General features: G+C 42.1%; 1 protein-coding gene and 1 long non-coding RNA gene across 5 annotated transcripts in view; one reads left to right on the top strand and one right to left on the bottom strand.

Annotated features, from left to right (window-relative positions):
• Positions 1 to 1,079: 1,079 nt before the first annotated feature.
• Positions 1,080 to 15,167, bottom strand: LOC148002573 (uncharacterized). 3 transcript variants are annotated; one of them, XR_015633387.1, is made up of 6 exons: positions 15,018 to 15,167; positions 12,198 to 12,352; positions 6,596 to 6,689; positions 5,793 to 5,920; positions 3,147 to 3,361; positions 1,080 to 2,284 (listed from the first exon to the last, which is right to left on the bottom strand). It is a non-coding gene; the product is annotated as an uncharacterized LOC148002573 (long non-coding RNA). The 3 variants fall into 3 exon arrangements; XR_015633388.1 differs by lacking the exon at positions 12,198 to 12,352; XR_015633389.1 differs by lacking the exons at positions 12,198 to 12,352; positions 15,018 to 15,167 and adding an exon at positions 10,265 to 10,672.
• A 198-nt stretch (positions 15,168 to 15,365) lies between these two features.
• Positions 15,366 to 23,707, top strand: part of Dcbld2 (discoidin, CUB and LCCL domain containing 2) — a 57,563-nt gene continuing 49,221 nt past the window's right edge. The window contains 1 exon segment of one of the 2 annotated variants that reach the window (NM_130419.2): positions 15,366 to 15,798. In NM_130419.2, the coding sequence (NP_569103.2) occupies positions 15,603 to 15,798 (196 nt within the window). In that variant the 5' untranslated portion in view covers positions 15,366 to 15,602. 2 annotated transcript variants of the gene reach the window in all.

The following is a 23,707-nucleotide window of genomic DNA, read 5'->3' as shown; positions in this document are numbered from 1 at the left end:
GACAAGGCCACACCTCCTAATACTGCCACTCCCTGGGCCAAGCATATACAAACCATCACAATAGGGAAAGCACTAGTCACCTTTATATAATCAAAAGAAGTTACTATACAGAGAAGTTAATGAGAAGACAGAACTGGGATTTGAACCCAGATCTGCCTTACTCTAGGTCATATGCTCTTTGTGCAACATGACACCCTAGGTGTTTTGTGTTCCCTTTACACTTGTCAAACTACATTTTGTACATGAAAAAAGAAACGAGCAGAAAAGAAACTAATACCAAATCCTTGTCTAGGGCCTTTTAGGACTTTTATATTTTATATTTAATGTTTATATATAATAGTAAAAATTCATTTTTTATTTACTGCCCCTGAGAGGTTTTGAGTCAGTAACAGGGACTATGTGGCATGTTGTTATGGGCAAAACACAGTGTTTTCTACCTTTCTTTCGTCTCTGTCTTTGGAATGCTCCTGTGTTTCTAATCTCATTCCCATAGCCAGCCTTCCTCTCCGCATTCCAGTCAGGGGAGTGGAATCCCAGGCACACCATCTCTCCACACTGCAGGGATTGTGAAGAGAGACAGGGTACTCCTTTCAAAGCCACTTACCAAGTAACATTAGTGGGCCTGCAGTTCCGAGGTGCTGAGAACAGAATCCCATACTTTCCTTCCTTTGAAGCAGGTACGGAAATGCCAAGGACAGAGTAGGTTCTTTGCTGAGAAGGTGGCAGTCGTAGTGTCAGGGAAGGGCTGGAAGCTTCATCCCAGCCAGGGGCCATCATTTCAGCTACTGGGAGGTAGTGAGACACACGGAGAACCAGGGAAGCGCTACAATCATGGGGTGTACTAAGGGCAAAAGGACTATAATTATTTAACTTACAACATAGAAATACTTCTAAATGATATTCTCATCTACCAAAGCTATGGATTGACAGAAAGCTATGGATTGGGAGAAAGCCAAGACAAAGCTATGGATTGGGAGAAAGAGGAGAGTGGGTGACAAAACATAGAGAGACCCAGGACAGCTGGTATTCCAATGTCACTAGTGTGACACATGGTAGACTCAAAAGCAACATTGTTCCAGTTTCTGTGTACATCATATTGGCCTAATTTTTATTGATATACTTTTTATTAATTTCTTTAGGAAAGGAAAGTATGGGATTCTGTTCTTCTTAGAGAATCATGTCTGCATTTTGTGGCCTTATGGTATATTGACCACATAATAGCTACCTAACATTGTCCCAATATAAACACTTTATTATATGTCCCAATACAAGAGCCAAAAAAGGGTATTTTCTTTGTAGCAAACAAAGTCATAGTTAGGGGAAAACCTTGGATTCTGGAATAATATTAATTAACCCAGAGAATCTAAACTCCAAAGACTAGTATCCACACGGGGCTTTCAGAGTACTGTAGGGAATCAAGGACTTAGTCAACCAGACACTGGTGAATCCTGTGACCCAGGCTCCACACAGAGTAGGAGTTGGGGAAATGTCAGAAAACAGAGAATTCTGCAAGAAAATCTCTTCAGTCACAATAAATAAAACGAGCAACAACCTGAGAAGTGCCTGGGCTGCTCTACGTGACCACAGAGGTACTGCGTCATCCAGCAAGAAGGGTGTCAGTCCATAGATTATGATGTGAATGTGAATGCATTCTTTATGGACTTAAACAGTGTATTCTCAACACAACACACAGCCTCCAGAGCGCGTGTGCGCGCACACATACACACAGGCACACATGATAGTCTCAAAAGCAATATCGTTCTAGCTTCTGTGTACATCATATTGGCCTAATTTTTATTGATATACTTTTTATTAATTTCTTTTCTGAAACCCTTACAGCCTGTTTATTCACTGAGATAAGAACTGCTTATAAGAAGTTTTGTTTAAAGAAAAAAAAATGAAGGTATTAATTACTTGTGGTAACCTTGAAGAGGGGCAATCTCTCCATCCAGTCACAAAGCATGTTGTAGCACACACTTTCAAAATGAAGGAGATGAAGTGGTGAACAAGGGTTCATTGGGGACTCTCCCACACTGTGGAACAATTCACAATGCACAAGCTCTTATCAGTTCTAAGGCTCTGTTTCTTCCTTTGTGTAATAGTCTTCTGCTTGGCAAGGAATACAATTAAAAGCATTGGTGCATGATATCATCAAATCAAGAAGAATAGAGATGCTCCAGTGTATTCTGTGCTCCTTCACAGGTCGTAGGTGCAAAGAATGCACATTTGTGTTAATTTTTCTCAAACTGCAATGTCTTCGTGCTTCTGTTGCTTTTTCAAAGAACTGAATGGGGAAACACAGTTTTAGCCAATAGAAGTTCAAGGGTAGTTGAATTAAAATGTACACATGATGCCAACATGACCTAGAGGTTGTTTACAGTCGTGCTTGGGATGGAAACAGGACATGTATACCATGGAGTTACATCTCCGGCTCACCACTATCTAAAATGGTGTTTTGCCATAAGACGAGCTGAGAACAATTATCGTGTTTGATAGGGCAAGCCTTAAACCTTGAGAGCACACCTCCCAGTTCCCTCCGTGCTCTGCCTATACCGTTTGCTTCTTTTAACCTTTATTCTACGGAAACCCTGTCTATTCTCTGTGACACCTTCCAGATCCCTCTGACAACCAGCAACATCTACCCGAAGACTTGTATGCCCTTGAGCCTGTTCTGTATTATGCCTATTTGTGTAGTTACCTGGATTCCTTAAAGGAGACAGCACTGCCTTCCAGACTCATTTCTTACAATGCTAATGAAGAGCTATGTTAGAAGTTAACTGAGGTCTATCTCATTCAGTGGAGAAGAGAGGCTTTACTCTAATTCTGTACTCCGCTTCTGTAAAAAGGGCAGTAGTTCTGACCTGTAGCAAAGGAGAGACCATAAGCTCTCCTCTTAGCTTGGGTTCAGGGTGCACGGCCCTGTCCCGTTTTGTTGTCACTATCTAGGTACAAGTGAATTTGTTCACAACAAACCTGGTAAGTATTTCTAAATGGGGTTTGGTTTTTCTTCCTCTCCAATAAATGTATTTATAGGTAGCAGCTATAGGGTACTGGATGCCATCAGGACTTCTAGTTCTTTCTGTTTTACTACTCTGTAATCTTTGTCAAATATCGTCTGTCTTTACATTCCAAACTACCTCTTGTACCTGCAGGACACCAGGATCATCTAGAGGCAGGAAGAAAGAGACAGTGCATGGGGCATTGCTGCATGTGTATTTCCCCTTTACAAGTTTCCTGGAACCTTCCTTGATGGATCATATTTCACTGGCCAGAATTAAGTCACTTGGACATCTTTATTTGAAAAATATTTTTCATGCATGTGTATATTTGATAGAGTACTGTGCCATTCCAAATGAAAAGTCTGTAAGGAGAGAAAGAAAAAGGGAAATTATATTAGCAACTAGATATGACTACCGGATTCCTTATTAATATCAAAATTTAGAAGAGGCTGAAGATGGGGAAGAGAATATGTCTGTGGTAAATATTCATGTGTGGTTTTACTGATCCATTGTCCATTAAGCTGAAGGGCAAGTGATGATCTCTTAGGGCTTGAGAACATGGTGATTACACAGGTATATTGTGTGTGTGTGTGTGTGTGTGTGTGTGTGTGTGTGTGTGTGTGTGTGTGTGTTTTAATAGATACTCTTGATTTTTGGTACGTTAAATTACCACCCCTGCCACACCCAAGTGGTGCCTTTGATTAACATTCACTGAGGAGTGACTCTCTACTAAGCGCTACACCAAAATTTTAAATGTACCTCTTATTTAATCCTCAACAATTTTGTGACAAGATCCCATTATTAACCCCACTTTACAGATTAAGAAAACAGAACTTGGATGTGAAACCCAGATATAAAACCCAGAATCTTATACACTTAACCAGGAAAATGGCAGGATATTTTTGAAATTAGGAAAGGAAAAATAAAAATCACTAACACGTTTCAAATTAGAGTGATAGTGAAGATATTTCGTCAGAATGCATCCATATCTGGTATCTGGGGGGTGGAGGGCAGTCTTAGGGAAAAAGCCGGAAGCAAAGCCTGGGCATAGAAGGCCATACCTAAAGTCTAAACAAGAACAGAATTCTTATCGAAATAAAAATTGATCTCCATTCTTTTTGCACATACTAGCGATTTAAAAAACCTTCACAGCAAGCCTACTACAGTTTTGTCTACTGGCATGAGACAATGAAACCAGTGTAAAACATTCACTGCTCTCCACCAGCAAATAGATTGGTAACTTAGGATTTAAGCATGTTTATGAGACGCAATTTCACGGTTTTATGTTACTCAACCAGTTCTATAGAAATTAGTCTGTCGTTCTTCAATCTAGTGTGGCCCTAGGTCAGCGCAGGCTCTCGCCCATCAGGAAAGTGGCTAAAAAATGGAAACATGCTTTGAACTTCAGAGACATAGGATGGGCATATTCACTGGCACACCGCAGCCCACAGTGGGCATACAATAACAGTCAAAATACCGGCAGGGCTGAATGTTCCAGATTCTTAAGTGAAATTTCAGAGCGATCCATCCTTTGCTACTTTTTGGATGCCCACTGTAACGCTAGGGTGGGGAAAGCACAGGGTCCTAGCATTAAACCCACAGACATTGAGTAACTTGGCCACAGCTTCGTTTTCGGCTGTGATTCTTAAATCTCAGCCCTTCAGCCTTCTATGCCTTGTAAAAATCAGCTTTGTTGGTACATACATTGTTGATTCTTTCAATGTCACTTTAAAAATCGTTTTCAGAGAGGAAATAAACACGTGTGATCGGGCCACCCTATTTAAATGGAAATTAACATCTGTGATCTCTCTAGCCGTTTTTAGACTCTTGTTAATTAGGTGAAGGCAAGGTCTACCCACGCCTTGTCTCTAGACACTAAGTTCAGCCCCTATACAACTCCAAGTTGTATACTTTTAAAAATATTTTACATCTAAGTTTTTTTAAAATGAAAACTTAGACGATATAACCAATGACAGGGCATTTAAAAACACAGCTTTCACAGCAGCCAACTGTATCAAATAATAATTGTGTGACAACCTAAAAGGCACTTAATTAGATACTTCACTTGTTCCCCAGTAGGGGCAAGCTGTAGAGAGAATGTTACTCACTTAATGATACAATAGAAATCCTCAAAAAAGAATGGAAGAAGTGTGATGTAGTGGGGGACAATACAAATGCTCTCACGGTAGACCCTTGGTGTCTCAACCTGGATGAGTTCCAGTCAAATCACCGACTAGTGTGCCCATACCTGTAGATAACTACACCCACCTCACTGAGAGCTAGGAGCCATATGAGTAATGCATGCATGGAATGCTTAGAACTGTGTGCTCCTTGTCCCTTCCTCCGGCGGCTAGAGGTGGCATGGGAGGTGGTGGTTCCCTATTAAAGTTCATGATTCTTCATTGGTGGCAAACCGCTTTCCAAAGTATGCCAGTGTTGCATGTAGTTTTAAAATCACGATACCGCCTTTGCCCTGGCTTAGCTCCCAGATCGGCCGCTACCAGCCCTAACCCAGCTTCCTTTTCTACCCACCTTTGTTCCAGGAGATGTTGTGTTACCAGCCCACTCCCTTGAATCTGAGAATAAAAGAAACACTGACAGCTTTGTCACCTTAACTTGCATGCTAGGCACAATTGCTGGGTGCAAATATCTCCCGGCTGGAAATGCATACTCTTTCCAACTTATTATCTCCGTTTCTTCTCCTGCCCTAATCTTAGTGGCTCGTTCCACCTCGGCCCTGCCAAACATCTTTGGCAACCCGCCCTTAGGCCCTAGCTGCCCCCAAGGTCTTACGTGGGTGGTTGCTGCGACCTTTTTCCTCCAAAGCATGGCAGTAAGAGCTTTACTTCTTCCCTCATCTCATTTCCTCTTGGGTCCTGGAAGTCCCGTCTGTCCCTTCTGCCCAGTAATTGGCTCCTGACCTTTGTTATTGACAAATCAAGAGCCAATTAGGGAACCAGACCTTAGTATCAGAATCTTCCCCTTTCACCCCAGTAAAGGGAAATTGTGAAAAACAAAACCTTACTTCTACCCAGTGTCATGAGTGATCTATTTGTTTCAAGTAGAGGGGCTGCTAGGTAAAGCAATGTGTCTGACCTGTTGCTAAGATTATAAGGGTTGGGGATTTAGCTCAGTGGTAGAGCGCTTGCCTAGCAAGCGCAAGGCCCTGAGTTCGGTCCCCAGCTCCAAAAAAAGAAGAAAAAAAAAAAGGTTATAGACTATCTGCAGCCTAGTTTGCTGTCCGTTGTTCGTGTAGCTACAAATCAGTGTTGTGACAGAGGGACCCCAGGTCAATGACACCCCATCAGTGGATCAAAGTGCTTGGTTTAGACTTTTACATCAAAGGCAAATGCACATGGCATTTATACAGCCTCAGATAGATACAAGATAAAAACGTATAGGTTTCTAAATTATAAAATGCTAATGATTCTCTCTCTGAAACCTACACAGCCTAATTGTCATAACAAAGCTCTGAGTGGAATTGCTCTCAAGCCTTAGGTTTCCATCATGGAGTCTCAGAATTTGGAAGGGGCCGTCTTGGGCACTTATCTCCGTGGAGCAGTTCAGTGTAATGCCATAGTTCATTTGGCAGTTACCATCTCGGTGGGGTGGCTCAGTGTGCACCACAGTTCACAAATTGAAGAGTCACTATTTAAGGCAGCTCCTTTTCTTTTCAGTCATATGGAAAACCTGATGGGAAAAGAATTAACATTGTCGGATGGAACTGGAAAATATCATCCTGAGTGAGCTAACCCAACCACAGAAAGACATACATGGTATGCACTCATTGATAAGTGGCTATTAGCCCAAATGCTTGAATTACCCTAGATCCCTAGAACACATGAAACTCAAGACGGATGATCAAAATGCGAATGCTTCACTCCTTCTTTAAAAGGGGAACAAGAATACCCTTGGCAGGGAATAGAGAGGCAAAGATTAAAACAAACACAGGAGGAACACCCATTCAGAGCCTGCCCCACATGTGGCCCATACATATACAGCCACCCAATTAGACAAGATGGATGAAGCAAAAGAAGTGCAGATCAACAGGAGCCGGATGTAGATCGCTCCTGAGAGACACAGCCAGAATACAGCAAATACAGAGGCGAATGCCAGCAGCAAACCATTGAACTGAGAACGGGACCCCCGTTGAAGGAATCAGAGAAAGAACTGGAAGAGCTTGAAGGGGCTCGAGACCCCATATGTACAACAATGTCAAGCAACCAGAGCTTCCAGGGACTAAGCCACTACCTAAGGACTATACATGGACTGACCCTGGACTCTGACCTCATAGATAGCAATGAATAGCCTAGTAAGAGCACCAGTGGAAGGGGAAGCCCTTGGTCCTGCCAAGACTGTACCCCCAGTGAACATGATTGTTGGGGGGAGGGCGGTAATGGGGGGAGGATGGGGAGGGGAACACCCATATAGAAGGGGAGGGGGAGGGGCTAGGGGGATATTGGCCCAGAAACCGGGAAAGGGAATAACAATCGAAATGTAAATAAGAAATACTCAAGTTAATAAAGGAAAAAATAATTAGACACAATGATCAAAGAAATTGAAAAAAAAAGAAAAAAGAAAAAATATTGTCAGACTGTCATGACCTGAATGTTTCATGCTCTCAGGGTGGCCTCCACAACTCATGTTGTTTTCTTCTAAATAACATTTTTTTTAATCCTTGGCTGCCTTTATTAAATGCATAGAGGTAAGTTTTCTCTGTTCTTGGTCATGCCAGTGATTGAACCCCAAATCATGTGAGTGCTAGCCAAACCTCTGAGCTATACCCATAACCCTTGGGGTTTGAGAGAGTCTCTCTAGTATGGGCCGACTTGAACTTATTTCATAGCCCTGTCTGGTCTTGAACTCATGAACTCTTGTCTCTATCTTGTAGGGCTATGATTATAGATATATACCATCATACCCGGATCGTAGCGGTAATATTTGAAAAAGGACATTTAGAGCACGGCCTCCCTTTCTTCCACAAATATTAGTTACTTCCCTTATCGTCTGACTTGAGAAAATAAAGATGGGGGGGTTGGGGGCTTATTTCTCCTAACAGAATGGACTGAGAACATCAATTACAGAAATAATTCCAGAACCAGGAAGAAAAATCTCGCTAGGTAAAGAATTTGAATGTTTCATATGCACCGTACGCAAACATGGAAGTTGAGAAATAAGTTACAGAAGTCAAAGGGCATTATTACAGATGAGATTTGAGTATAATATTTTAACATGTCATTAGACACGGCTTAATTATTTCATTTTGTTTGCTATGAGAAAAAATTATATTACAATTTCCATTCTGGGCATGTATAACACTATATTTTCTAAATGAATGACTTCTTTAACCATCATGAGTAGTTCTATGAGTTTGTTCACTTGGAGAGAATTTCAATTTAATTATCAGTGCCATAGCTGTTGTTAAAACGTTAGGCTAATTCAGTTTGTCTCTTAGGCTAATTCATTTTGTAAATGAGTTGATTAATGATATACATATACATATACATATACATATACATATATATGTATAGTAGCTATACTAAATATGGTCATGAGTGATTTACATTGTGTTTGAAGTACTTTCTGAATATTACTTTTGAACATGAGAGTAATGGAAAATAAGAAAAAGACTAAATGAAACCTAGATTACCTATGTTCAATAATATAACTTGGAAGGAAAAAACTAAAATAAAAATATCCAAACAAATACTTAGCTGATACTGTTCATATCTGTGTATGTGCATGATCCTTTGTCACTCTATGATTTTTTTTTGTGACTTCATAATCTGGGACTTTTACAAAGGCCATGATATTCCCTTTCATGAGTTAAGTTGGTGGTACAAGGCATGTGCACCATGTATACACTCAAAATGAATCTTCAGATCCACAGATGTACATGAAATATTGATTTATAAGCAACAGCAGTAGGTAAAACTATATAAGTGCTAAGAAAATAATTTTATTTATTCAAAAGTCTACACAAACTAGACGTGCCCTATCCTTTAGGATGGGGGAGAAATAACTAGTATAGGGAAATAATACTCTCTTTTGTTTTTCTCCTAGAAGCTGCTGCAATCAGCAGTCAATCTTTCAAAAGAAATCATTCACTTCTTTCCTTTTATGCTGTATGTCAGCTATGAACCAAATGATAGTGTGTCAGTCAAGTGCAATCCTTACAATAGCATTAACATCTGACTATCAGTGCAGAAGGTCATGGAAAATTAGGACATTCTGATTAATTTATCATCTCCTTCACATCCACAGTCTATCATTTTGCAAGCCATGGTTAGCAAAATGTCAAAAATAAAAGAGCCTGCTTCAATGAAAGTATACATCTCCATCTCATGTCTGTGTTACTGTGTCGGGCAGGCTAGCATTAGCTCGCCTGCCTGTGAACGTGGTATGAAAGGGATAGTACACTTATTTGTTTTAAAAGACCTTAGGTCTGTCTTCCTTTTAAACAGCAAATTTCCAAAGGCTTGATGCTAGAATCCTATGTCATAGGCTTATTTTAATCTTAAAGAATGTAAGTTAATATTCAATTGAAGAACTAAAACCAAATAGTCGAAGGAAATGATGTGGGTATTTAAGACTTACTGTTTCCATTTCTGTTCTCTTGGTTCACAGAATATTTAAAATTGGTTATATTATTTACTTCTCCTAGGATAATGGGTATTAGTCACCTAGATTATTCCAAATTCTCTGGCTGCCTACACCCACCTTTTCAAATATACAGACCTAATATTGGAAATCCGGTTTCTTGTCAAGAGGGTAGGGAATAGCATAGAGGCTTAATATTCCTTAAATGTATAGTTCTGACAGTCCTCTGATCTCTTTTCACCTCATGAGGATACTGCCCTTTTTTATGTATAATCAATAAACCGGATACTGTCATGATTTGTTCCTTTCTCAGTACCATAAGTTTCATCCAAAACAAGACTACGACTAGCAAACGCAATCGAACATTTGGGAAGAGAGTGGAGAACAACAGATGCCTTGAATTTCTATATTAACTCTCTCTGATTATTATTACAGCACCTGTAGCGTCTGAGTTAGTCAGCCATGTACTAGCTTCGGTCCAACCTGCCTCCCCACGAGGCTGAGATTGCAGGCATCACTCCTGACTTAGGTTCTATGTTTCAGGGCCTCTTGGCATTCATACAACTGGATACTTCTATTTCTCCAGTGTTGGCAGCTGCGGCTTCCGGCCACATAGCTAACCAGCTTTATCTCCTCTGATTCTGTCTTCTTCTGGATAATGTTACCTTCCTCGCTCCAAGGTCCTGTTTGCGTCCTCCACACAACAGAACAGTGGTTATTCTTTTCAGTCCATTCACGCAGGCATTGCTGATGTAGAGTTAGTTTTTCAAGCACCCCTTGAAGTTCATTTCTGTTCAGAGTAACCATTTCCCAGAGACCAATTCTGTATTCTTCATCTCCTTTTCTCTCCTTCCCATATTGTGTAGCAATTTGGAAACGGAAGACTTAGAATTTGTCCAAGAGATAAAAGGCTGGAGAACTGGACTGGAAGCTGGCCCAGAGGGTGAAGCATTTACTAGACACACACACAGTTCAGAGTTCCAGTAACCGTATTACAATACTCCTGTGGAGATGTGGGAGGTGGGGGCAGAAGAATCTCAAGCTTTTTTTTTTTTTTTTTTTTTTTTGCTAACCTGCAAACAAGAAACTTTGTATCAATCAAGGCAGAAGCTTAGACTAACACCCAAGGTCAGCCTTTGACTTCTACTCCACACTAAGGTGTACATCTGTGCTGCGTTCACACACCCAAACACACAGATGAGGCACAAAGGTGAAGAAAGAAATGGAGGGGGTGTGTGCAAAGGGAAGAAGTGGGACAGACAACGGAAGTATAAAACTATTCATCTTTAAATGTATAATAGTATTCATTCATTTTCTGTAAATGATACAGAAACTTGAGCCCAGGCTGGGGCCTTGCCGGCTTAACAGCAGTCTGCTGCAGGAGCTCTAGGCATGCACTTTCTCTGGGGTTATCGGGGTTATGAAACAACCGAGTTTCTCAGATGCTAAAAAGCATCTCAATTCTACATTTTAGTTCTTAACTGACTCCAGCAAACATCCCTACAGGAAAATTCAGAGCATAAAGCCATGACAGCATGCAGCTATTTCCCTTCTAAAACACACTGTCCCAGACACTCAGCTGTTTGCAGAATTTGTATTTAAGTGGTATGTTAACCACTCATGTATAATTAATTCTCTAATTTCTAGGCAGTTTTCAAATACTCTCGCTGAAGCCTTTTGAGGCTTCCACTGGAGATAAACACTAGAGTGGAGGCTTCTTGTTCTGAACCACAGGAGAATTAACCAGTTAATTTTATTTACTTCATTTACCTTTAGTGCTAGGGCCTTCTGTATACTAGGTGAATACTGTAACAGGGAGCTATACTCTCAATCCTAAATTTCTTATATTCTTAGAAAATGGGAAGGAGTAAGATATTGATGAAGAACAGAAATGGAGAAAGAGGTAGGTGCTGTAACTAAAACATAGTAGAGAGAAATCAAAGTAGTCACTGACATACACCAATGTTACTATTGCAAGAAAAAAAATATAATAACCTATTTATAGAAACTAAACACCTTCTATAAAAATATATAAAGAAATGCAATGAACACTCTTGCCTTGAATTTGCTATAACAAATATCTTCTGCACCAGTTGATAAATGATAAGAAAATCTGAAGACTAAACCTGAGAGCCTTGTTGGAGACGACAAGCCAAAGGAAACCAACCACACAAAGGGAAGAGTGCCTGCGAACCATTTTCATTCACAGAGGGGATCATTAGCAGAATTCAGACGCTCAGCAACAAACATGGCTATAAACATTTGTCCTGGCAGTCCACAGGACAAAGAAAACACTCCTGTGAGAACAGAGACCAGAGCTTAGGCCTCTAGTCTTTGAAGTTTGAAAATATTTCCCCAGAACTGCCATAGGCTTCTTTCTCTCTGACCTCAGGGGAAGATCACAAAAGCAAATTCTCCTTCGTTCCCCGCTTTCAGTTTTCCCGTCCAAACCAGGGCCACTGACAAAGCTCAGGAGTGATTCATGGCATACCATCGCCGCAAGGTTTCCAGTATAAATGCCATTTTAAGCAAGTCTCTTATGTTTTATTAATGCTTGAAAGACATTTAGCAGCAATGATGGTGCCAAATGATTCTTACCATATCATGTCATTAAAAGCCAGATGTCTGCAGTGACAGAAGCCCAGGCCTCCAGCCCCAGGGGCTTTCCCTCCTGTTCTCATTTCCTCAGCTCATTTACAAGATGAAATTGCGGGCTGTGACCCTTCAGGTTTCTTTCTCCCTGTACATCAGTTCTTTATTGACCAGGAGAAGATGAAAGAAAAAGAAGGAGAAAAAGAGGAAGAAGGAGACACCAGGGAAGAGAAGATCTTGTAAATTAAAATTCACATTGGAAATCTGTTGCTATTTTTAAACATCTTCCTGTGGAGTAACTATGCATTAAAATGATATCGTCTTTTATTCCTAATGTTTCATATCCAATTCTCCTTTGCGGTGTTTATCTCAAGTCCGCATCATCCCTAGAGCCTACATTTCAAAGCATTATTTCATTTACCAACCCAAAGAGACAACTGCGGTGGCTGCAGGTTCTGGCTCATATCCAGGAGCTTGTGTGTAATGATGTCTCTACTCCTTTTGGGCTTGTGCTGTTGTTTTGCACCCAAGGGAATCTCTAAAGTTCTCACCTTCTCGAGACACTGGAGAAAACCTGAGGGGCCAGGCTTGCCCAAGGGGACATGTCTAGCTTCTAGCTTATGACCCTTATGATGGTGGCCGTCTACAAACCTATTCATTCTGAGTGGTTTTCACAATCACCAATTGTGCCCTGGCCCGGCGCAAATGAATCTCAAGGGCAAAACTGCCCTTTTCCCACTGACTCAGCAGACATCAGCCTACAGGGAAACTGAGTCCCAGAGAAAAAGGACATGGCAAGCTTGACTAGAGAAGTATTTGGAAAGTATGGGAGAGTGAATATAGACTGCCCTCTGGCAGTGGCCGTTCTAGACTCGAATGCCTGATATATGACTTTGGCGGAAGGTTCCTGAGAAACATTTCACCATCTCACAATAGCCTTCTGAAACTAGTTGTACAACCGTAATTAGAAGTGGAGATTCACAGAGGGCAATACTTTGTTTCAGTTCTCTCACATTCATTCTGTGCTCCTCCTAGGATTTTCCATAGTCAGGCAGCAGGGGACATTCTCCAGCCACACCTAACATGTGAGGTACATTGTTTTAGGGACTGTCACTAGAAGCCTTAGCTTAGGCCTGGCTGTTTGCTGGGGTAGGTCATGGTGTTAGGTCTGTTAGTTCACCACCTCCAAATTGGCACTGGTGACAATGGATTTGTTTAAACATTTGTCTTCTCTGCTAGAACATAAGCATCTCTAACTGAACTTTGTGTGACCTGGGCCCATATTGGGTCCATCACAGTAAGGCTTTCTTTGACACCCAATAGATGCTTATCAGATACATTGATTGGGAGGTTATGTTGTGTGAGAAGTATGCAGGAAACATGAAAAACAAATGGCTTCATAGTCTTTTCCAACACTTGGATTTTCTTTTGACAATGGATGTGGGTCTTTTATTATTATTATTGGTTATTTTATTTATTTACATTTCAAATGTTATCCCCCTTCCCGGTTTCCCCTCCTGGATTCGAGTCTTTTACATGTTTAGAATTCTCACGTGTATTTACGAATTCCAGACCTAATTTCCACATACTTCTCAAACTGACATTTATGTAACCTGCTTGTTCTATAGCCTCACTTAATAGCTGGACAACCATATCACTTTTTTTTCTTTAAAAAAAGTATGTATGTATGTATGTATGTATGTATGTATGTATTTAGTGGGGGAGGGGAGCATGTTCCACAATGCACATCTGGAGGATCATGGACAACTTGTAGCAATCAGTTCTTTCCTGCTACCTCCATATAAATCCTGGGGATAGAATTCAAAACCTAAGGATTGACAACAAGGGCTCTTAACCAATGAACTCTCTCTCTCTGGCTTTGCATTCCAGTGTCGATGCTTCTCGGCGTATGACAGAGTCACATTTGGTAAATCCACCATAATTTGAAAATGCATTAAGTCAAGAGTGCATTTAATACACTCAAGGCAGCAGACATCCTACATCAGTATCACTTTGCTGTACAGCATCAGTTGCTTGGCCTTGAGAATACCCAGCTGCCAGAAAATTATGGCTTGTTAAGGCAGTCATCATCAGGACAGGGCATAGTAGCAATGCTGGTCCAGTGGAAAATCAACCAAACAAACCACCATAAGTTGAAACGTAATATAGATGCCCACTAGTTACTTCCTTTGCTATGCAAACTACTCTACCTTACTATTCCCTGTTTGTTAAGGGTACAATGCTTTTTGAGGGAGTCCCTACTAAAAAACCCCGGATGGTATCTTCTTTATAAAACTACTAACTAGTTCTGTGGATTCTTCTTTAAAGACCGCTTGTTCCTCTACCATACATACTGCCTGCTCACAGCCTCCGTCAAATTGCCTATTATTTTAATTTGTACGTGTTTCATTCTGACGTGCATGATGTACTGACATTTCCTCCCCATTCCAAAACCTGCAAATTATCTGTAGGGTGGCTCTAATTCCTGGGACTTCTCTGAGCACAGTTTTACAGATACTGAACTTAAATAGTCTCAGCAACATGGATCTTATTTTATACTTCCTCTCCAAAAACCTAGAAGCTATCTTTGCAAAAACCGACCATTATATCTGTAATTGTACCCGGAGATGTAATTGTTCTAATTAAGAAAAACGCATTCTGCTATTTAAAAACAGTCCCTTAAATACAGCTCCCAGCTGAAATCTTCCAGCATCCAGCCATCCCACCCCTTCCAGTGGCCTGATGTGCGACGGGGGAGGAGCCATGAGCAAGCTGGCCCTGGGAAGCTGGAGAGCGCGGGATGGGGAAGTCCCGGAAGTCACTGACCAGAGAGTCTCGGCGGGTTCACTCTGGGCAGTGGTCCCAAAAAACTACAGGCTCTTCTGTGGGGCGGGGACCGCTCCTGGCCGCGGCTTGGGGGCGAACCCGGATCGAGGGAGGCGGGTGGGACGCTCCCAGAGGTCCAGGGCGATTGGCAGACGCGGATGAGGGGCGGTGGAGCTCTAGGAGAGGAGCTAACAGGTCGACAGAACAGACAGCGTGCTGATTGGGCAGCACGGAAGGAGCTGGACCAGATCTGGACGCTCATTGGTTTCAGTAGGCCGAGGAGGCGTGGCCGGCGCGCGCGGGAGGGAGGGCGGAGGAGCCCGGCTGGCCTGCGGGAGAGCCGGTCGGGCTACGAGCGGGGCGGGAGCGCGTCTCAGCTCGTCCCCGGTGCTACCCTCCGGTCCCCCGTGCTCTGGCCTGGGGTCTCGGGACGGGAAGCTCGGCGAAGGAAAGCGAGTGTGGGGAGCAGGGCGGAGGGGTCGAGGCGCGCTGCGCTGCCTCCTGCTCCTCGCCGGGTGCTGCGGGCCCCGGGCGCGCGGGGCTCCGCGGCGCGCGCACTATGCGGGCGGATTGCCGGCCGCCGGGATGGCGAGCCGGGCGCCGCTGAGAGCCGCGCGCAGCCCGCAGGATCCCGGAGGCCGGGCCGCGCCCGCCGCCACCGGCCGGGCCCCGCTGCCCAGCGCCGGCTGGTGTCCCCTCCCTCCTGGCCGCAACTCCTCCTCCAGGCCTCGGCTGCTCCTTCTACTGCTCCTACTGCTCCCGGACGCTGGAGCCCAGAAAGGTGAGTGGTGGCCAGCATCGGTCGGCCTCCTGAGGCTCTTGGCTATTGAAAGATCCTGCCGACGCACCCAGAGAAGCAGAGACACCACACTGGCGAGGCTGATGTGTTGGGGTTAAGGGATTGCCGCCCGGTGTCTCAAGTTTGTGTCGCTTTACTTTTTCCGCAAAGCCATTCATTTCTCTGAAAGTGGGACGTGAGATCCTACTGTGGAGGCCTCTTTACTGTCTCCTTCAGGACTGATGGACGGAGTAGGAAGCAAATTAAAAAGCATCTTGAGCTTATTAAAGACAGGCAGTGATTACTGTTCTTAGGGATAGCGCCCAGGTTCTAAAGCGAATGAAGCAAATTGCAGTGCTCTCTAGAGCCTTGCGTTTGTAATTCGTTCTTCAGAGCACCTGCACACTACTGAGGACCGGGGATTGTAGATTGGCTTGATCAGACACAGAAGTGACCCAGCGTAGTGGTCCACTCCTAAAAGGGCAAACTTTCCCAGAAAGTGACAAAACTTCTTTCCATCTACAATCTTATTCCAGAAGCGGGCAAAACTGTTAGTTGATAAAATCATCGCAATGGAAAGAGAATACAGGACTGAACTTTTTAGTGTTGCTTCTTCGGACAGCGTACTACATTTTGTTTGGCAATAGTTTTTCCGTATTTATAAGTTCAGATTCCCACCGAAAGCACTTTTTTGTCAGTAAGGAGCATCTTCAAGGACATGGGATTGTCTTTGAGAAGGTGTTGCAGCTTTGATCGGTATGCGAGAGGAAATCTCTAAGGGAAATACGTAAACTGTACTCTTTTTAATAGTCACATTTAAACTTAGTAACCTAAGGTTTAGAGGTATAGCAGGCAGATTTCAGTCAGTGCTTACTAAATTGAAGTTTTGGCATCTATGCGTGTGTTTTTCTTCCCCATGGTGGGGAGACAGACTTATATGGTTACAGAAGCTTAGTGTGTGGGAGGCCCGGGACTAAGTGATTTGTGTAAATCAGTGCATTTAAAACACAGCTTGGTGAGATAGTTATCCCATTCCCCACAAAGGGAAACTGAGGCACAGTGAACAGCATATTTTAGTGTAGAAAGGAAACAGTACACTTCCGTGTTTGAACATTTCTAGATGGCTTACATCTAGAAATTTACGTCATGTTTAAAACATATCTTCAAGTCATAGAGTCAGCTGTGTAGGACACCATTGTCTTTTGGAGTATTCATTCCCAGACTAATGTAACATGCAGCATCTTATTTTTAATGATTTTGAATCGTTTTAGTCAGCATTGTAACAATATATTTGTCTCCCATTGCCAAAAGATAGCAAAACAAATAGAAATAATTTTAGAGATCTTAAAAATACGTGATTTTTATTTCTTCAAATTTGGGTAGTTTTGTTTGTTGAATACCATTGTACCAATTTCTGTCTTGTTCATATGTGAATGCAAGGCTCTTTCATAGATTAAAAAAAAATGAACCAGTAATAAAGTTTTACAAAGGCAAAGCATTATGTGTTTATCAATTATTAAACATGAGTTGCTAAGTTAGTAAGTTAAGGGCTAGTTTGGTGAGCATCTGAAAATTCAGAAATGGTATGAGAGGTGAATTCCCTAATTTTTTGAAAATCTCTTACTCTGAGGGCCCTAATGCTGCTTGCAGTGAAATTCCTTTGAAGCCTGTCTTAACTAGGATAGCACATTCCTTCTGGGTCAGCTGACATTCCCTAACACAATATGTGAAACTCCTAAACACCTATAGACTTCTTAACATGGGAATGCCCACATGTTCCAAGGTAGAATTTATACTCTCCTAAGAGGCCTTGGGAGGAAGATTGGAAGGAATAATAAGATCTTATCAGCTGTCTTTGAGTGGTAGAGCCGTGGCTCGTTTCTTTTTACTTTTCCAGATGTCTGCTATTAGCATGTAGTTATAATAAAAAGTAAACTGAAGAAAATAATTTTGCTGAGTAAGTCTTGCTCCCCACTCAGCCTACCCAGGTAAAAATGTATTCTGTGTCCGGCAAGTGCATGAGCGCATTTTTATCTTCCTGACACTGTTTTGAAATGATGCCGTCTACTGCCTTTGTTCTACTTAATGCCATACATAGCTCTCTCAGCAGATTTCCTGCAGAAAATGACTTTTCTTTCTGCATGGCTTAGAATAAAATTCATGATGTTTTTGAAAACTAATCCTTCACAGTGATTCATCCTAACTAACTGGTATTCTTTAAAATCATATATAGACTTGACTTATTTGAATATATTTATACTATAGGCATTTTAGATGTAGCTTATATATGTGAATTCTAACATGGTAAGTTCACCTCCAAATCTTCATATTAAGTTTCAAATCTTTACATTAAGTTCATTTTCAAAACCTTTTAAAAAAAATACACATCTCTTTAACAGAATTGAAATTGGTGGAGCTTAGCCTAATTGCATATTTGCTGCTGTAATAAGTTTTCATAATAAGGAGTTAATACTCTACTGTCATATAATTTCCATCTCCAGTTTATATTATGACTAGGAATTTGGGTCATCTCATCTCAGTAACCAGCTTTCTCATTTATATCACAGATTTGTCTACCTTGTGGGCCAGAATGTGACTTGAGCATGATATAATATCGGGAAATTAATTTTTAAAACCCATTAAGAGTGATTTGTTTACAGCCATTCATATGACATGTTGTCATTGATTTTGCAATTTAAAAACCTATGAAACAGATCAGGTTGATTCTTTGAAAGAATAATTTCAGTTAGTAATATTTGTAGTCAGTGCATGAAAAGGTTTTTGTTTTTTTGTTTTTTTGGGGTAAGCAGTACCGTCATTGGCTTGTGTGATGCTCGGGAAGTTCAGTATTTATAAATGGTCAGAAATGAAGAACTTCTATCTCAGCAAAGAAGCGTTTATAATTATCAATACTAGGTAGATTTAGAATTTTCTGTCTTTTCTTGGTTTGACAAAACATGCAACACAGGCAAGCTTGCAATCCTCACTCTTGGCTGAAGCAGGGGAATCAGGGCTTTCTGATTAACTACACCATCCATCTTGTAAGACCCTATCAAAAAGCTATCAACCAACCACTCAACCACTGGTTCTCAACCTGTGGTTCACAGCCCCTTTGGGATTACAGGGTCCTTTCACAGGGTCTCATATCAGATATCCTGCACGTTAAATATCTATATTACTATTCAAAACCGTAGCAAAATTACAGTTATGAGTAGAAACAAAGATAATTTTATGGTTGGGGTCAGCACAATATTAGGAACTGTATTAAAGGGTCTCAGCATTAGGAAGGTTGAGAACCACTGGACTAAACCAAAACAGGGCTCTCATTTTACGCTGTCTTTATGACTTTTTCTAATCATTCTCAGATGAGGTCATCCTTCCAAGTAACCAAGATGTGGAAGCAGGAGCCCGAGAATTGCATGTGCTTAATTCAGGTTCAACAGAGGAATTTATGAAGCTGTAGTCTAAAGAGCGATATGAACATAGGACTTGAAATGGTGAGCCTGGATTACTACATACAGGCAGACGGTGGCTATTTGGAAGGGTGTGGAAGGCTGGCCTGAGATGAGGAGTGATGAAGATGGACACACTGCCCAAATGTGTCCACTGAGACAGGAAACGAGACGGGTTAGCAGCTTTTCTTGTGGGGTTCTTGGTTTGGTTCTGGACAACTTTCTCAGAGCTTTGTGGCCACAGCATTTTCATAAATATCTTAGAAAATATTTTACAGAAGATAATGTTAGTATAAAGCAAAGCTCTCAGAGGGTAGCGATCCACGGTTGTCTCTTCCTTTGTCAATTTTTCATTCCCCCTTCTATAGTCACATAGTTTCGTAATTTTAACACAGGCAAGCATATTTATAAAATACGTTCAGGAGAAAATTTTTTAAGAATTTCACTTCAAAACGCTAGTTTAATAAAGTATATCATGATAAATTTCCAGGTCATTATTTGGACTAAATCAACGTAATTCAAGAGCATGGGAAAGTATTCAGATAAACTAGTTTTCATGAAAGCCAGTGACAGTGTGGTGACAGTTGTGACTTCTGAAAGTTACTGAACTCTGCTTGCTAAATCAGCCCATATCTGGAAGACAGCAGTTGAAAGACGGTGGCTTTTGTTAAGTAGCTTGAGCTTTTGGGTTAAATTGTATTGTTTAGGATGCGGGAGAAGTTATCAGTATTTGGTTGTATTTTCACTAAGAACTGTGAGAACGAACGGGGTAGCAATCATGCACTCTCAGGAGAACGTTCATGTTCAGTACAACCCCATAACATTCAGAGGAGAAAACATCGCCTTGTCTTCAGACGCTCCACAAACAAGCTGAGTAAGTAATTACGTTCCACAGAGTCTCACACACAGTGGTATGCACTTAAGGAGATGATTTTCAATGCCTGAGAAGGCAGAAGCTTTGCTGATAAACAGTTTTAGGTGGCTGGGCTTTGCAGGAGTGGCAGATCGTAGAGAGGTGGTGACCGTAGACTCAACAGAAGGGAGTCAAAAGCCTCTTACACTGAGTACCAGGCTTTGGCCAGTGCTCCATGCCATCACTCCTTCTCGAGTGCTGTGCTCTTTGTTTCTGTCTAGTCAGTTGACAGGCACCAGTTGACTGTTAATGTGAGCCAGCCATGATCCAATGGAGTAGGATATTGCTCTCCATGGTGACTTCCCTAGCATATGTCATCAGCTCCTGTATCACTTATAGGATGCTATCCAAAAGGCTCCGTGTGTGTGTGTGTGTGTGTGTGTGTGTGTGTCTGTCTGTCTGTCTGTCTCTCTGTCTGACACACACACACACACACCCTAGCTATGGGTTTTCCCCTTGGTCCTTGTCCTCATCCCATTCTAGCATCTGCCAACACTTTATATAGTTGGGGACTAAGACTGGACAACTTTGTATTTCACTAATAAGCAGTTTCAGGACATTTTGTTTTAGTGTCTTCACTGATATCTTTATATAGCAGTATCCTGTACTTGGAGCTCCCAACCTTACCCTTCTTCTCTTATTAATCATACTTGAAAATCGCCAAGCATTGTGCTCAGGAAGAGTTCTGTAAGCATCTCCACCCACCCATATCCAGGTTGGACTTCCCCATGCTGGATTGAGTGTTACTTATTTTCCTGCTGCTAATATTTTACCGTGCTGTCTGCTATACTGAATGTCTGTCATTTCTGCTGTAGATCTGTCCCAGCACATTATTTGGTGTCAGTTCTTCATGCTTTTGCCTTTTGGCTCCATCCCACATGTAGCCATGAGTCTAGGCATTGGGCACTTACCTCATTCCCCTAGGAATGGAGCCCTCTCTTGAACTTTACTGCCTGCTTGCCCAGGGCCAGGGAGTCTATCAGCCTTCCCTGGGCCTCCCACAAGAACCAGTTCTTTGCTAGAACTCCCAACTATAGACTCCTTCTCTTGAATTAGCTGCTTTCAAGAATGATGACAGTCCAAGTTATCAGCAAAAAGTTGAATGAACTCCCGTGTCTTCTCTTTCAGATTCTGGCTTAAAGTTTGGTTCTGATAATTGCCAGATAAAAACCTTTTCCCCCCTGCAACTCCCAGGGAAAAGTAGATTAGGAATTCCAGTCATGTTTGACTAATTGTATCAAAATTTACAGATTTAAACCTGTCTCTCTGATCAGTCAGTTAGTGAATTAGTATGTGAAATTAATCCAAGTCTTTGTGACTCAGCAGTTAAAACCTCCTGATTTTAAATGCGTGAGACCCACTTTCCCATTCCATACTCCTGACCTCCACCTCACTTGCTGTTCACATAAGTTCTGCCTGGCTCTGAATAGGCAGATTCTGAGTAGAAGACTCGGTGTCGAGGTAAGGTTGGATGATGACTGTAAGTGGCACAGTCACCTAAACCTTAATTCTGCTCTTCACGCCGACTGTGACTCTAACTTTGTCTGTCTCAGCTGTCCTTGAACTTCAGCCTCTACAGTCATCTCGGATTCTGGTTTATCTTGCTCTCTCTTGCTTGCCAGTGTTCACATTGTATCCTAGGAGCTTGCTGACTTGTTGTGAGGGATGGCGAGGGTGGAGGATGTGTTTTAGTCAGGACTCTTGGGGTCACAGAGACTGAAATCCAGGTCTGCTGAATGTAGAGAACTGACTGGATTTTAGAATAGAGCTGTACCTTGCTAAGTCAAGGGAAAAGCATGCAGGTGTTTTTCAGAAACCAAGGCTTGGACTTCACTTTCCTCTCTCAGGTTTCTCTGTGTGGAAGGGATCATAGCTGCTGCAAGTCCCCAGGACTCGAAGTGCTAAAGCGGAGACACTCTGGGGTTTCCTTCTTGAGCAAAACACAGAAATTAGAGGGAAGAGTGAGTAGGCAGAGGGTGAGTCAGTGCCCACCCTGGACCAGGCAGCTGACCAGGGGCCATGAGGTCATATACAACTGTCCATCAGTACCCACCCATGGAGCAGGCAGCTGACCAGGGGCATGGGGTCACATAAAACTGTCTAGAACTTCCAGACAATCTCCAGGAGGGTAAGGCACTGGATAGATAAGGGGATCTACTCAGTGTGGGGAACCCGTAGAATTTTTACAGAGGTTTGTATGTAGCATGGTTGTGTCCATGCATTTGTGAGGCAGGCTCTTGCTATGTATTCCTGGCTAGCCCGATGCAAGCTGTTTAGCTCAGGGCAGCCATGGGCTCTATACAGGTCTCTACCTCAGCCTTCTCTGCGTGGTTACATGTGCCACCACACAGCTAAGTTGTATTGAATCCACATAATTGCCTTGGGAGCTATAAGGTGTACCTCACATTTAGGTAAGCTTACACAGTGGTGGAAGGTTTCAAAGGTATCTGGGGTTTACTTCTGAATTAAGCACAGTGTGTTAAAGACTGTTTCATTCTTGACCATGGCAATCCATGTGAGTAGAGTGCATTGCCCGCAGATTGTCATGCTAAGCTGACGTAAGTGTGTATAATTAAACATTAAAATATGGACAAGGGGGGTTGGGGATTTAGCTCAGTGGTAGAGCACTTGCCTAGCAAGTGAAGGTCCTGGGTTCGGTCCCCAGCTCCGGAAAAAAAAAAGAAAAGAAAAAAGAAAAAAAAAATATGGACAAGGAGAGGAACTCACCCTCCCTGGAAATACTTGCTGTATCTGTCCTGTTATAAACTGTATGGACAGGGCCCACCATGGCATGCAGAAGCTGTCCATTGAAGGCTTGTGTATATTGAATGTGAAATACTGTGGAACAGCTGAGCAGAAGTTGGTGATCTTATAAGTAGATAATGGAGTTTGAGGATTAGGAGAAAGATGGGGAGTTCTGGAACTTTCCAAGTGAATGAGCTATTTGGTTGCTGTAGAAATGATTAGTAAGGAGCAGCTCTCAGCAATTTATCATCATCCTTGCAAGACCAAAGACCATCTGGGCCTCTGAAGTTGCTATAAATTTCTAAAGTAATAAGGCATTGTTCTTCCTGTTAATTGGATAGATTGTAGCCAAAGAATAAATGGGTTAACACAAAAAAGACAAAAGCCATTCAGATGTATCTTTGGCAGTGTTACTGTGCTATTGTGAGAATAGTCTCCACAAATGGGTATTAATGAGTATGAATTCAGCCATTGCTACCAGGTGTACTCATACAATACCTAATTGGATTTTTACAGAGAGCAAAACCAGAGCATAGCTAGAGTAGTTAACCTCAAGGTCACAATGAGTCACTGAGAATGGACATCTGAGCTTGCTATAGAATTCTGAATAGTTAACCTTGGGGTCCTGGGTGAAGTGTGTGTATGTGTGTGTGTATATGTGTGTGTGCCTGTGTGTGTGTGTCTGTGTGTGTGTGTGTGTGTGTGTGTGGTCTGTGTGTGTATGTATCTGTGTGTGTGTCTGTGTGTGTGTGTCTGTGTGTGTGTGTCTGTGTATGTGTCTGTGCCTGTGTGTGTGTATCTG

The sequence above is a fragment of the Rattus norvegicus genome, chromosome 11 (assembly GCF_021556685.1).
Source record: "Rattus norvegicus strain SHRSP/BbbUtx chromosome 11, alternate assembly SHRSP_T2T, whole genome shotgun sequence".
NCBI lineage: Eukaryota > Metazoa > Chordata > Mammalia > Rodentia > Muridae > Rattus > Rattus norvegicus.
The sequence above is the reverse complement of the archived record's forward strand: the minus strand, read 5'-3'. Positions and strand labels throughout refer to the sequence as shown.